This window comes from Lygodium microphyllum, chromosome 7 (genome assembly GCF_053477565.2).
Source record: "Lygodium microphyllum isolate KBCC chromosome 7, Lygodium_microphyllum_v1.1.10, whole genome shotgun sequence".
Taxonomy (NCBI): Eukaryota; Viridiplantae; Streptophyta; class Polypodiopsida; order Schizaeales; family Lygodiaceae; genus Lygodium; species Lygodium microphyllum.
In genome coordinates, this window is record NC_141141.1 from 44,444,938 (window position 1) to 44,461,093 (window position 16,156).

General features: G+C 40.2%; 1 protein-coding gene across 3 annotated transcripts; it reads right to left on the bottom strand.

The window, feature by feature from the left end:
- Positions 1 to 818: 818 nt before the first annotated feature.
- Positions 819 to 15,660, bottom strand: LOC148033399 (transmembrane ascorbate ferrireductase 2-like). Of its 3 annotated transcripts, none has more exons than XM_087681308.1 (4): positions 15,279 to 15,660; positions 1,631 to 1,679; positions 1,514 to 1,540; positions 819 to 1,216 (listed from the first exon to the last, which is right to left on the bottom strand). In XM_087681308.1, exons 1-4 carry the CDS (start codon positions 15,552 to 15,554, stop codon positions 1,056 to 1,058), a joined length of 513 nt encoding a protein of 170 aa, XP_087537434.1. In that variant the 5' UTR covers positions 15,555 to 15,660; the 3' UTR covers positions 819 to 1,055. The 3 variants fall into 3 exon arrangements, with proteins under 3 accessions (XP_087537434.1, XP_087537433.1, XP_087537435.1); XM_087681307.1 differs by having other exon boundaries at positions 1,341 to 1,540; XM_087681309.1 differs by lacking the exon at positions 819 to 1,216 and adding an exon at positions 1,271 to 1,340.
- Between the last annotated feature and the right edge of the window lie 496 nt (positions 15,661 to 16,156).

The window sequence follows — 16,156 nt, forward strand, 5'->3', positions numbered from 1 at the left end:
TTAGTGATCCTCTCAACCAAAAAAGTAGGTGCAATAGAATGGAACAAATCCAAACAATGCAAAGGCAACAATAATTTTTTTTCCCAAAGACAGGAAATCTATCGCTAAACTATAAGGTTCTCATACAAGCACTCCAATGATAGAACAAAACAAACAAAAGAAGTCCAATACAAGAGCTGGGTGAACAGCCACTCAGGCCGCCTATAACAGCAAACAATATGTGACTCTAGAGTTACCCTGTAACCTCTCCTGTCCAAAGGCAATAATAGCTCAATCTGATGTACGTGTTGCACAATCTGATGTACATTTAAAACGTGAACTAGAATGCAGGTCACTCCATGAGAAAACAGCATCTACTTGTATTACAAATCATGGGTATATGAGTAAGCACTCAAAATCCAAGTAATTGCTACATCATTAAAAAACCCATGAGTAACATTGAACAGTGTCCAAATAGCAATATCTCTGGTGTCTTGAAACCCTAATAAACTCCCCCTTATTGGCTGAAAGACTAGACGAGTGTGTGCATCAATCTTTTGACCATTGAATACCATTGTTGCATTGAGCTTATTGGACCACAGACAAGTTAAGTGATTGTCTTATATGCTCTTTTTTCTACATCAAGTAAATTTGTCGATTATGTTCAGTACATTGATCTTCAAATGCTTATTGGCAAGTCTTTAACATACCTGATTCTGGTACCATTTTTGTGTGAGCAGATGGCCATGACAAAGTGAGTAAAAGAATGCGAAGGGCATATCTTTTTAGCTGATTTTCATGCTTTGCTTTTAATATCTTCAATTAAAAGCAAACTGATAGATCAAGAAATAACCGGTTTTCCATTCTACCAGGATATAGAATGACAATTTTCTGGCAAAAACCAAAGTTGTTGCATGACTTGCTTTGCAACCTGTTAATCTACACTTCTTGCAGCATCTTCTCTGGTAGTCCTTGGTCTAACAGTGACCAAAATTACCACAGCTCCATAACCAACTAAAAGCAAGCCTAGGCAATTGACAAACATTGACTCCAAACTAGATCTTGTAATGACCTTGTTAACCATGAGAAATGTTACTTTTTCTAATAGACCTGTCTCTGCAGTTACAAGAGCCCAAGAGTATGTGACCAAGCCCAAAAATATGTGCCAAGGTAAAAACGTTGTTCTTATCTTTCCAGCAGCACCAGGATACCAATAAATTACAAATGCAGAAATCCACTGCCAAAGAGTCAATGAATGGTCATTAGTTACAAAACTGACTACACAATTTGCCAATGAAGTACAACCACCACATTTTAGTTTTGCCAGCATGGTAAATGCAGAATCACATTAAGCTCTCTACCTGTAAAGAAAACATAAGGACTGTTGAAATACCCAGCCATGAGTGCAAACTGTAGAAATCATCAATTCCTTTTGCACCATGATACTTAAAGGCTGCCCAAATGCCAACTATAGCCAGCACAAAAGCCAATGCTTGGATAGTAAGATGAACTGCTTTCTTATAACTCTTTGTACCTGGAACACCCTTGAACACCAGAATTGCTGCATGGACATTTTGCAGTACAATTAAAATCCCATGCTTAACTTCAGGATTTGCAACATTTATTGACAGAGGTTAGTCATGTAACTCACCTTCACTTGTCAGGACAATGAATCCCACTAGCATGAAAACTGGATGCACCTGCAATCAAAAAGTGTGGCTTATCAACTTTTCAATTTTAAGTTACTTAGGGGAGGGGTTACTGAAAGAAGTAGAATATGTTAACCATCGGGATGTTGTGATAAGTTGAGTGACAGGGTTTGAGTAGACCATGCAAACCAGAAGATCTGGACAACTAGAAGTATGCCAATTATCCTTCCGAGAGCAGGTTAAACACACAATAGTTTCTTAGCCTCTCTACCAAACAAAGATACCAAAATAATTGCATGCAGAAGCTGCATGGCTCAAAATAAGGTCAGCTTCTGTACTTTTGTGTGTTGTGTACTTTAAGGATCAGACTCACTCGTCCTCATTAAACAAGCTAAACCAATCAAATCAATGTTCATATGCACATCAAGCACTTGTGTCACCTGTGTTCACAAAGACAGTTGAAATAGTTTACCATGTTGCAAGTAAACTGCTATTTGGTGTTCTCAAGGTTTTGATGAACTAATTCCTAATCACTATAGGCAGTTTTTGCTTTGTGTAATCACTGATCATATTGCTCTTTAATTTATCTATAAACAAAAGGGGATAGTCTTGAAAGCAAGGGTTATTCGAAAATGTAAGAAAGAGTTGTCAAGCACATACGTGTGAGAAATATGCAGATCATCAACATAGCAGCTGTCATATAGAAATTGCTGCAATCACCAATGACTATCTAGACAAACTGTAGGAAACATTTCCTTTCTTTTTATAATGCCCAAAGGGCTCAATATCTAATAGAACTCAAGAACTTGGACTCTGATAATCTGATAAGAGATCTGCCAAATGGCCAAATTTGTTTTCTTTGAGAAGGAATCTAGCATGTGACTGATTTGATAGTCTAGACTCTATTGAAAAGAGCTTTGGTGGCCAAGCAATCTGAATGAAGGTGTGACCTTAAGTAGGCTACAAACATTTCAGACGATGAGGTCAAACAAATTGACCCTTAACTAGCCTGTCCAACAAAAAATATCCAATCAAACATCTTATTTTGAAGGCAATTTGTTTTCCATATATTGTCAAGAGTTTTTGTCCACAATCTTAACAACATATTCATATGCCAAACATGATCTCCTAGGACATCTAGATCAACCAAGCTAGACAGCTCCATCAATCAATATCCCCGTCTCTGAGTGGACTATGTCAGAGTCTCACGTGTGGACTGGGCTTGTAGCTAAACTGAGGCCTTATGGGTCTCTTTGCAAACAAATTTGTGATCTGCCTCTGGGTGGGTGCAACCAGCCTTCCTTCTCAGAGAAGGTAGTGATAACCTGATTAATCAACAATTACAGCAAGCATAAAATTCACATGAACTAACAATGCAAATGTTACCACTTAATTTTGGACAATGGACAGCATGTTGGTCCCAAAACTGGCGCCCCTTGCTAAATTGATGGAATACAATGAGATTCCTTGAATCTCCTTTACTTTCCCATTGCCTCTTGTTGTTATAAATGACCAGCAAGCCTTCAAACCAATTTGCCCCCTAGTTTGCTCAGGGATTGAGCTTCAATTGTGCTCCTTGGGTGACAAATTCAGCCCCAAATGTTTGCTACCTGAATGGCCACTTGAATCTCTTGAAATTGCCCAAATTTCAATGACTAAAATTCAAGTCTCCAAGCCTTCAATTTTGAGCACCCTTTGTGAGGTGGCTATCAAACCCTAACTTTTGACATAAATTAGGGTTTAAAACAGAGATTAATCAAAAACTCCACCTCCAATGTTTGCTTTTGCTGGTTTCAAACTTGCATCATGAGAAAATTCAAACTATTTAGACTAAGATAAAAGCTATCTCCATTGACAAAACACCCCAAACATGATATTGCTTGGCTAAAACAACCCTCAAACTACTATCACCTACCGCTAGTCTCTTCTCGGCATGTCACTAGCTCTCGAGGGTCTCTTGCTAGCTATAAATGACCTGTCAACTATTATTGTTAGGTTAGGGTTCAACAACACGTGCACACTCACACACACAGTGAACAAGCGAAGAGCAAGAGAGAAGAGAGTGCTAGACGCTAACCTAACAGTGGTATCAAAACATACCTTTCAGTCGCCGCCATCACCACCTTAACTGCCATTGAGCCCTGTGCTTGGTTGCTCTTCTCCTTGCTTGTCATCAACGCTCAACTACATGCTATCTTCTCTAACCTACCCTTGACAGTCTTGTGCTGAGTTGACAAGTCAGCCCGAACAACATCCACTCAAACATCGCTTGTGCTGATAGCAACTGATGCGACAGCCCCTAACTTGCACCATCAGCCCCATCATGACACACCTACCAACAATCCAACCGCCGACACTCTATCTGATTGCATAACAACCAATCGGCCAGCATTCATCACGCCAAACGACCAATCCCCACCAGGTACAATCACCTAACGACTGCCACACCACGCTTGTACAGCCCAGTCAACCACTGTCAAATCTGCTGCCCTATCCCATCAAACTTGTTGCTTGTCGCCTATCAACAAATCTACCGTCCCCGACAATCTATGTTTTCTATTCCTCTTGCCATGCCACATCGAACCTAGCACCAAACAGTCAAACATTAATTATTATTTCTTCCTAAACCTTAATCAACATTAAGCCCTTTAAATTGCTGTTGTTTGCGTGCAATGCGCTTGTGAAGCACAATATTTGGGGATTATGTAGCAAATCCAATTTTCCCCCAAGATTCTTCCAAATTTTTTGGGACTTTTGCCTAAAAATCCATAATCTCACCAAAATTTTGAAAATTTGCACTCAAAGCTCAAAAATTCCTCAGTCTTATACCCAAATTTGGGGCCTTTCACATTCGAGCTCCAATTTCACTAAATTTCACCAATTAAATTTTGGTCTTTTGCAAAATTTCTCCAAATTCATCCACATTGCAGCCAATTATACCCTCTACATCGACATTTGTGCACATTAAAGCCCTTTCAACTAAAAACTTTTCATCGTTGCCATTAATTTTGTTTTTGGTCTTTTCTTTGATTTCTTTTTGTGTAGCACCTACATTTGTACTTTAGAAAGCAACTGGTTACAAAAAACCAAAAATTTCAGCAAGCCATGGCAAAGCATAATTATTTACTCAACATGTTTGGGGACTCCAACAAATTAAATGGCACTAATCATCCCATGTGGGCATGCACGATGAAGCATGCACTTGTTGCCAAATAGATTTGGGGTTATATGCATGATGAAGCATACACTTGTTGCCAAATAGCTTTGGGGTTATATGTTTGGGGACTCCAACAAATTAAATGGCACTAATCATCCCATGTGGGCATGCATGATGAAGCATGCACTTGTTGCCAAATAGCTTTGGGGTTATATGTGTGATTCAAAAGTTAGGTGTGCAAGCCCTACTACATAGAATGACACAAGTTCTTCTAGCTCATTCACAATCACCAGTGGATCTTCAGCTCCATGTCCTCCTACACCTCCCACAATAGATCAGTTGAAATGACACGGGTGTGATGCCCAAGCTCGTGCTTTGATTACACTTTTGTGCAAGAGACAAGTTATCTCACATATTCGGTCGTGTACAATGGCCAAGATTGCTTGGGATAAGCTTGCTTCATTGTATCAGGTGTGCAATGAGGCTCATGTAGCATATTTGCATAAGTAGCTTGAGATGGACAACATGATAGAGGGTGATTCTATGGATGTCTACATTACACGTATCAAGGGCATCACAAAGTAGCTTGCTACTATTGATGAAATCGTTCTCGATATATCTACGTTCTTGGCTGGTCTATCTGATACTTATTAGAGTTTTGCCACTACAGTTTGTTTACTTGTAAAGGGAGATGCTAATGCTTACACATTTGATGTGTTGGTATCACTATTGTTGCAAGAAGAGCAATCAAGGCTGAATCACTCTAATATAAGTATAGATAATCAAGCATTTGCAGCCAGCCATGGGAACAAAGGCGAGTCATGGCAACCGTGAAACTCCAAAGAAAAATGCAAAACAACTTCTTCTATGGGCTCCTCAAGCACCAAGGATGATGGTGCTAAGAAAAAGAGATGCAAGTATTGCAAGAAGAAGGAGCATGTTATTGAAGAAAGCAAAAAGAGAATGGCAAGTAAAAAGAAGAAACAATCAGACACGAGTCTTGCTGAAAATTCAGCAAATGCAAAGGATACAACAGTACATTTGGCAAGCTTGGACATTGCTTTGGTTAGTCTTATGCCTTTGTTGTGTGTTGTTCGTATGATCCTTCTTCACATAAGAATGGTCTTTCAGTTGCTGAAAATTGCACCACACATGGTATTTTGACAATGGCGCTTCTAAGCACATTACATCCTTTTGTGACTTGCTTGTATCATATGCAAATGTAAAAAAAAAAGGGATCAGTTGTATATGCAAACAATGCTTTCATATACCATTCCAGGCATTGTTCAAATTCCCATTGACGCAGTGGATGGAAAAACTATCGTGCTTGAAAAGGTCTTATATGTGCCAAGCATTAAAAAAAACTTGCTTTCAATTATCATTGCATGTGCTAGTTTTCTAGTCAAATTCCACATGGTCGATGTTGTGCCCATGACTATAGTGATGGGGATGCCCTCATTGTCACTGGCACTTTGCACAACTCTATTAGGTTGACTTATATAAGAGGAGAGTATCAAAGGATGGATTACATGTTAATGCAACCATTGTAGATGACGTTGAGTTATGGTGTACTCAATTTGGTCATCTTAACTATGGCAATTTGCTACACCTAAGAAGCAAAAATATAATACTCGATCTCCCTCCATTGAAAGCACCCACTCACAATGTATGTGAAAGTTGTGTACTTGACAAACTGCATCGTGCTTCATTTCCCAAGGGTGGCACTATGTGTGCTAATCAGAAATTACAACTTGTGCATAGTGATGTTTATGGGCCCATGTGTGAAGAAAACTGCTAGGGTTTGAACTGAGGACACACAGAATGTACGACCACGACAGAAACACAAAGAGACAGACACTGATACAAAGGGCAAAACTCAAACCCTAAACGCAAAACTCAAAACTCAAACCCTAAACGCAAAACTCAAAAACTCAAACCCTAGACGTAAAACTCAAAACTCAAACACAGAAACTCAAACACAAACAGAAAAAGGGAGAGAGAGAACACAACTCTGAAGTGAATGAATACTGTAAATGAATGTAGAAGTGTATAGTGTGCTCAAGGGTAGAGCAATGTCGGAGTGTGACGTCCACCGGAGACGGATCCCAAGTCTGTGACCACCAGTCGGAGTGTAGGAGTGCTGAATAGCGAATGGCAGCAGGTTGGTCACCAAAACGCAGCAGTCTGAAGGCTGAAACCTGGTAAACACAGTAGTGTACCACTAATCGGAGACTAGAAACTGCACACAATCTGATGTAAACAGTAGGCTGAAACAGTGTCAGATGTGGCTGGCGATGACTGGATGATCAGATCACAGCAGATGATGATGCCGCCAGCAGCTGACGTCAGTATGGATGAAGGCGTCAGTATCAGGAGCAAACATGGATGGAGTGGCAGCAGTCTTGAGGGCTGGACAGCCACGTGGGAGGAGGCTGATGGCTGAAATCTGCACGTGGAGTGAAGAACCTGCACAGACGAAATGAGGCTAAATGGGGGCGACCTGTCTATTTATAGATGTGGAAGGGCGCCCCAAATATTAGGGTTTCCACTAAACTCTCCCAAACCGCTCCCCGTTTTAGGATTTCCACTAAACTCTCTTCATAAACAAGACTTTTGTTAGTGGAGATGTGGTATTCACTAAATATATTGGTAAGCCCTTTATGGACTGCAAAAATCAACCCAATGTGGTGGCTATGGACATGTTTGACAGTTTGTTGCCTTTGTTTCAGCAAAGTGAACCTGATTTTGGTCAATTTCAGCAACCTATTAAGGGTTTACAGCAACAAATACATGCTGAACAACAGTCTCATTTTCAGCCCATTGATCAAGGCATTGCTGATTTATGAAGTGTTCGATGAGAGGGCTGCTATCCGGAAAGCTAAAATAGTCCCTAGATGGCTGCTAGATACATTATGGGATAGCAAACAGCTTGTTTCTCTTTCCAATAGAACTATAGCAACCATTCGCCATACATAGGGTAACTTGGTTGCACAAACACATGTAGCTACTGCATGCAATTCTCACATGTTTCTTTACATGATGCTTTACAAAACGAACATTGGATGACAGCTATGCAATCAGAGTTTGAACTCTATTGATTAAAATGGCAAATAGAAATTATGTGACTTGCCTACTAGCAAGCGTGCTATAGGCACTAAGTGGATTTACAAATTAAAATGCAAATCTGATAGTAGCATTGATTGCTACAAGGCACGTCTTGTTTCCAAAGGGTATACCCAACAGCATGGGATTGACTATGATGAGACATTTGCACCTACTTCATGTATGACCACCATTTGTAGTATTATTGCTTTGGCTACACATTATGATTGGCATGAGCCTCAATTGGATGTAAAGACAACTTTTCTAAATGGTAATCTTCATGAGAAAGCTTATGTCACTCAACCTCCTGGCTTTGTTCAAAAAGGGTCAAAAAGCAAAGTGTGTCGTTTACATAAGGCCCTCTATGGTTTAAAGCAAACACCTAGGGCATGGTATGAGAAGATATATATATACTTGATTGCTCTTGGCTTCAATAATTCACACACCGAGAGCACACTTTATGTCCGCAAAGATGGGGATAGTCTCTTGATTCTCATTCTTTATATGGATAATATGCTGTTAATTGGACCTCATGAGATATATATTTCAGCTTTAAAAGCTAAATTGCAACATGCTTTTGAAGTGACAAATCTTGGCCACTTACGCTACTTGACTTACAGTTTACTACAATTGAGGGGGGCATTATTTTGCAACTGTCTGAGTACATTGGGCAGCTTCTTGAGCATTTTCAGATGCACGATTGCAAACCTATCTCCAATCAAATTAATTTTAAAAAAATTAATAATTATTTATGGCTCAAAAAAAAAAAAACGATTGACCAACAATTAAATTGGCTAGGCCAATTTATCACCCCAGTGATCATGAGCATCATTAACCCCGAAGTACCATTAATTAATTAATGTCAATTCCCTAGTGCCACCCCTAACACTAATGGCTAATTAAATATTCCACGCCAAGTTCTTACACCATTTACCACCTCATACTAGTCAAGCATAACTTATTACAACTTTTTTCTTTGGCATCAACTAATATCTCGGGGTCCTATGTTCCACATTGCGAAATAATTAAGTTGCACCTCACATGTCAATTAGTTTGGCTAAAAAACCATAGCAAAGCATAAACAATAGAATGCATATATCAATTAGTTTGGCTAAAAAACCATAGCAAAGCATAAACTGTGCATAAACCATGGCTGAACTACCAATGGGATTCATAAAACTTTAAAAGACACTATTGTTCCCAAAACCAGCTGAATGCCATTGAGAATTGATAATCATCCACCACTGAAAATAAGCAACTAATAATCAATCTATGATGATCATTCACTGATGCAAATTGATGAATACTTATACAAATGTATAGTTTCAAAGCTACAATGAAGACCATATCAATCTACATACCAAACTACACTGACTAGTACACCAAGTAGTGACCTCATGGCATACATACTGTTAGCACAATACCTTGGATGCATGCTGAATATATTCAAGATCCACTATACACAAGAGTTGTCCATCACTGAGGGGGAGTGAAAGTATTACCCCCCCTTGAGTATCAAGCAATGCTCTGGACCCCTACTCTATTGAACTTGACTGAGTCCTTTGACGTCGGCTTAGTATCCATCAACAGGTGAAACAATATTAAAACTTCACCAAGAAGCAAACGGATACTTTACCTCTAACTCTTCATGCCCCAAAACCTGCCCCAAATTCTAGGCCTTTTTCTCTCTTGAGCATTGTGATGCTTTATACTTTCGCATTGTTGCAATTCCAACTTAGCGAAAATGCAACATTGCATCTAGTTGACTAGCCTCTCATGTATACCTAACATGTTAAGAGCACCAAATGCATTAGGAAGTATTCTTGTTTGCATACTTGAACCATTGCAATGTAACTGTGCATGGGAATTTGCATACCAGTAGCCATACCAAGATATATTTTCCCTTACATTGCATGCATTACTAGCTGTATTTTTCCTCATGACCGGAACTATATGAAACATTTGCATGGCCAACATTAATACCATGAGTCCCAACGACAACGGACAGCATATATACATTGCCAAACTTACCACTTTGAGTTCCAGCATCATGCCAACCTTGCTATACATTGGGTTTTTCCATTCCACTTGCCATACTCGAATACATTGGGCTGCCTTATGACTAAAGCATTACCCGCCATTGCTTGGAAAACCAAGTCACCACCAAACTACCCTAGGTGACCTACATTAGGATGCATGTCTTGCTGTCCAAAAAGCATTGGATTGGCACTTTCAAGTTGGCCTTGCATATGTATCAATTGCCCTATTGGCATCATTTGCTTATGCTCACTATCCCCATTTGGAACATCATGCTGCTGTATTGGCTCTTCCTTTGGTGCATCTCATTGTCCTGAAGCTCTATGAGGACGATTATGCTTCTTGCCTTTTCTGCCCTCTTTTAAGGGATACAAAAAGTGCATAAACCAAGGATCTTTTGCCGATTGCACAAGAATCTCAGCTGCTATTCTTGGCTGAAATTAAATTGGTCATTAAATACCTCTCGCTCTTGTAGGTCATCAACTCCAAAAGGCCTAGAAGGACCCACATTTTGGTCTAAACCAACATTATCAGCTTGTTATCCATGTTGTGTGCCTTGTCCTACATCAAGCATTACATTTCTCCCAACACTTTGTGAATTTTTTAGATTGAGAGGCATAATCCCTGCCTGACTCCATCGCACTTTTTGTGAGACATAGCGTCTGCAAGATTGTCAATTAGCATAATTGACGATAACCGGTCTAGCGCTCGTCTCATTTTTTCAAGTACTCCCTCATGTGTCGAATACACCACTGTTGCCTTAGTGAGACACAACTCCATCATGATAATTTTTGTAGAGGAAAACGCATTGGTGGGTACCATCGTTAAGCAGGCCTAAATTTTGATGTAGCCTAGTTCAGACTTGATAGTCGGGCAAGCTATGGAGGTTTCCTCATGTAATATTTGAAGTATTTAATAAACAAAAACCTACGCATTGCTAGTGGACTCAGCCTATACTATGCAACCATAAAAGGGGATTTTATGCAGAGACCAAGAATTCAAAGATACAACACTATCTTGTTATAATGCTTGGCTGAATACAATCTCAGCACTAGAAGCAAAGCTTCTTGCCCTCAATCAGGTGCCTCGAGCCCACCAAGTCAAGGGAATTGATGGTTTCCTAGCAATGGAACCATGAAACTAGCCTTCCTTCTCGGAGAAGGTGGTAATGATGTGGCAGTCCGTACAGTAGTCGTAGATCACAAACACAATAGTTCAATAGTTTACTAGCTGTAGACGATGTGGCTGATCAGCACACACAGCAAAAATCAATGTAAATTGCATGATGAAGATTAGAAACAAGCGCCAAACCGATGTAGACAGCAATGGGCAGCTTCAGATGAGATGTCCTCCGTGAACAGGGTGTGGACAACGAAGCTAGAGGGACTGAATCCTACAAAAACGAGACTGAGAGTGGTGGGCTGCATGCCTATTTATAGAAAGCTTGGGGCACCAAAATTAGGGTTTTGCATGTGGGACACAATAACTCTCTCAAATCACATTTCTTTTTCAAATACGAACGTTTCTTCTTTAATTAAGTGTGTTTTGGGGCTGTTTAAGTCAAGCTAATGCATTTTTAGCTCAACATGCTTCTCTTGTAATATGAGGCCTTTCAACTCCACAAAAGTAAAAGGCTGCCCTTCCCCCCCTCCCCCCCCCCCCCCCAAAAAGATGAATTCAGCGAGCTATGGAAACCAAGATAAGACTTAGGGAGTGATTTCAGCTCACCATTTCTGTATGCAAAATAACCTCATCAATGTTCCACAACTGCTCACAAATATCCAATAGGGGTGTGAGGTGATTGGTCATGCTGTCACTCTTATCCATATATGCATTAGCCAATTGTGTCCATAAGTAGGAGATCCTAGCTTCATTATGAGCTGCAAACATGGACATGCATCCCAAGGTGACATTCCACTAGATTTTTAGACTATAAATAAAAATCTTTGAAACTTCTCAAAATTTCATCATCGATATTTGGGGCTTTTGCATGACACACATCCCAAAGCACCGGACAGGTGCTGCAAACAACATTATCTTGTTGTTTAAGTGACATTAGGTAGATAAATTTTCGTAAATCTGAAAATTGCAGTGAAATTTTTGGGATTTTCAGCATTAAGTTGCTGCATTTAATGTTGGACACACATACCAAGGTATATGCAATTATACAGCACTTTATGCCATTTGGGCATGTTTTTCAAGAAGAGAGACAATTTTGACGGTTTTGCACTTGCTTTAGTATCCTATATTGGGATTTTGGTACTAAGTCAAGTATAGTTCACACTCCAGTTTGAAAGTGTTTGGCTGCTCAGTTTGTGCATAAATTGCAGCCATGTCAAATCACGAAACCCAACATCAAAGCAACATTTTGGGAGTCCTCACTCAAGACGACAAGCTAGATGGCACCAACTATCCTCTATGGAGTTTTATGGTATGCAATCTTCTCATTGCAAAGGGTCTCTAGTATTATGCTACAGGTGATTTACCAACACAAGGTGAGCTTACTCCTCGAACATGTTAGCGTGGTGCTAGAGGACAGCCAGTTGCTCATGCTATTGCTCTAGTTGCTGCCCTTGCTCCTACAACATATCATAGGAGATGGGACTTGAAAGATGCACTGGCTTTGTCATTGATTGCCTAGTCACTTAATAGAGCCATCATACCTCATACATGGTCATGTAAGACCTCCAAAATAGCTTGGGATATTTTTGAGCGCCACAACAAACAGCAACTTCAAGGCGCCTTGGGATGCATGCCGAACGTAAGAATTACAAAAGCCACAAGCACGCAAATCTCAAAGAAATTACACATTGTCAACACTTTGAATAAAGTTGCACGTGTAGGACTTCAATTTTGCAAAAAGCCCTATATTTTTTGGCACTTCCACCTTCTCAAGATGCATGTCAAGTGGTTGATATGCACGATGGGCTATAGAAAGTGGCTTAGCTAGTGTGGCAACGTTGTTTGCAAGACTAAAGATGCAGCAAGCGGACTAGGACGACTAGCGCAAATTGGAAATAGGGTGGCAAAGGCGGATCCAGCAGGGCAGTCAACGGTGCAAGCGGCAGCACCTGGTGGCAATGCACAAGAGCAGAGACGGCGAACAGGGCACAAGAGATGGCAATTGCAACTAACAGGAGCTCCGAGCAATGCAGAGGAGGCAACACTAGCACAGGCAAGGTAGGCACAAGGCAACGCACATGCTGGTTGCAGGGTGGCACAAGCGCTACTGAAGCAACGTTGGCGGTAGATAGAGTAGCTTCTAGGTGGTTGGTGCATGTGCCAACTGGCTAGCTAGCATTGGCAAGTAGTTGCAATAGTGCAATTGAGCTGGAAGGCTCAACTCCTCCTCCTCCTCTCGAGCTGACAACATTCAGGACCTTAGGTGAAGCGGCACTGGCTAATAATGGCTATTCAAGATGCGCACAATGTGTGCTACTCTGACACCAAATGTTGGAACTGACCAGCTATGGAGAAGACAAAAAGAAGAAGGTGAGAGTAGACAATGTGAGTTGAAAGCATTAGATTGCACTTGTTAAATTGAAAGTGATATAGTGAAAGTACAACCTTAGATCTAAGGTAGACCAAACCCCTAACTTAACTCAAGTTAGCTAACTCTAGAACTTAACTCTAGAGGTGGTGACACAACTTATTAATATAGTTGTGTTAATAGAAACAAGAGTGAGAGTAGACAATGTGAGTTGAAAGCATCAAATTGTACTTATTGAACTAAAAGTGATAGAGTGAAAATACAACCTTAGGTCTAAGGTAGACTAAACCCCTAACTTAACTTGAGTTAGCTAACTATAGAACTAACTCTAGAAGCAATGACACAACATTAATGTAGTTGTGTTCACACTACAAACCAACTAGCTAAAATATTGGGCACTGCCCATAGCATTGGAAAATTCTAACAAAGTCCTTGCAAGACCCTGGCTGAAGCTTGCAAACAAGAGATGAACACAAAAGAAGACATAGAAATATGTCTACTAACAAGAGCATCAATGTTTACTTACCAAGTACGCGAGTACTCGCCCACCAAAGCCAAAAGATAATCAAGTCACATTATTTGTCAAAATATTACTTGCTCACCTTTTTGACCTTCTATGAAGTTAATTGTCAACTCCTTCACTATGATGTTTGTGTAACCAAGTCTAGTTTCTATTCAAGAGTGGGCCCTGGTTATACGGTTTCCACTTCTTAAAAAGAGAAGGAAAGGAGTTGCACATCCTTTACCCAAAGAAATGTAGTTACAAATGAAACTTTATGCATTACCCATGCTTGGGTTTTCCCTAATCATCAATAGAAACTCTAAGATCTTGCATAACCAAGAGAAGTTAAAGTAATATCTATATCTCAAAAAAAGCAAGCAAAGAAAAAGCTCATGTCTCATATGAATGCATAAGCATGAACACACAATGCAGGTTGAGAATTTCTCTTTCAGTATCCTAATTGTCCCATAGCTTAAGACCAATCATTGAAGCTCTTATCTCGTTGTTTATAAGCAACCATCAAATGTCCTATACTCATGGCCAATCATTAGATACATAATCCATTTTTCTCAACTAATCCCTCGGCCATTTTGGATCCATCTTAGACCTCAATAACTAGGAGCTAGGAGTATGTTCTCTTCCCTTAATAGGTCCAAACATTGATTATTTCCATACCAAGCCCATTAACCAACACCATCTCTCATTATTGAATCCTAAGACACAGTATTTCTCGTCTCAATCCAATACCTCATATGACTCTCACTCTCCATTCCAAGAAGGTGGCCTTTCAAAATCCATCACATCCATAATAGAGATGTGTCCCAAATAATCCATTCTATCGCACAGGGCATGTAACATGGTTTATATGGGGCATGCATGCGTTTGTTTGTTGCAGGAACATTGCCTAAACTGGGCTTGTTTGTGGGCAAGACAAAGGTTTCTAGTGACAACCAAGAAAAAACCCTACTGTAAATGGCGTATAAATGTTGTAATGTATAGGTTTTCTATAGAACATACAGATTATGATCTCGATAGAAGCACGTCAATACCAAGATCTCAAACATGCATCGCTTTAGAATTTTGAATTCTGAGATCATGGGAGTTCTTCTTTTCCAAAACGCTAAGTCATCAGCTCCTTTAAAAATCCTCCCTGGTAAAGAACAGTGCAAGGGCGGCCGCCCTCCTCTGACTAACAATGTGTGACAATCACACCTGGCAATCCCTCAAGAGAGAGGGAATGTTGTGATGTTGAAAAATGTAAGCTTACCTTGTCCTTATATGTGATTTCTACAAGCGGTTAACTTACATTGAAAACAAACAGGACAGTAAGCAAAACTCAAACGGGAGGACAGGTATTCTTACGTTGAAGACAAGATCATTACTGTCTGCTAGCTGTGTGTTGTGTGCGATTAGCGGGAGGCCACCTCTAAATCGAAGGACCCATGCAAGGACGAAGACGGAGCACGCCAATCCCAAGCAGTGGGCAACGATCAGCAAGGTGTGAGAAGAAGGAGAAGAAGAAGACAACGACGACCTCGACGAGCTTCTGGTGTGAAGATTGTTGGTCCTTTGGATGATGCCATGATGGCCGTCGTCATGAGACGAGGAATTGCTCAGTCTGTGAAGGTTGGGCCGCATCTCCTGTGATGTGAGTTTGCATGCGTCGCGTGAGCGCGCGCAACAAAGAGAGAGAGACACATACACACGCGCAGACACGGACACAGAGAGAGAGAGAGAGAGTGTGTGTGTGTGTGTGTGTGTGTGTGTGTTGAATTTTCCAATTTACTATATAAAATACCTCTCAAATTTACTAAAATTCATAAAATCTATATCTATACTATCTCTCAGTTAACATTTCCCAGGGCAAAAACTAGTTACTAGACATCACATGTCAAATGTCATGCCTTCATGGCAATCATAGCACTTTTCCCAAGGCTTGCTTTTCATTTACCTTTTTTCACCAAAAAACAATACATGAAAAGATGGAAAAATAGAACTTGTCACTACATATTCTAGGAACCGGAAAAGATGATCCAATGATGCACTACTAACGCTAGTCCGCTTCGCTGCCTTGAACGGCAAGCGAAGTTGTCGCACAGCAACTTCGCTCAACAATTCATTTCTCATCTTTCTCTCTCCTCTTTTTCCTCTCTCTCTCTCTCTTTCTTTGCCTTCTATTTTAGTTTATTTTTCTTTTCTCCTGGTTTTCTCTCTCTCTCTTTTCTCTCCCCGCTTTTCTT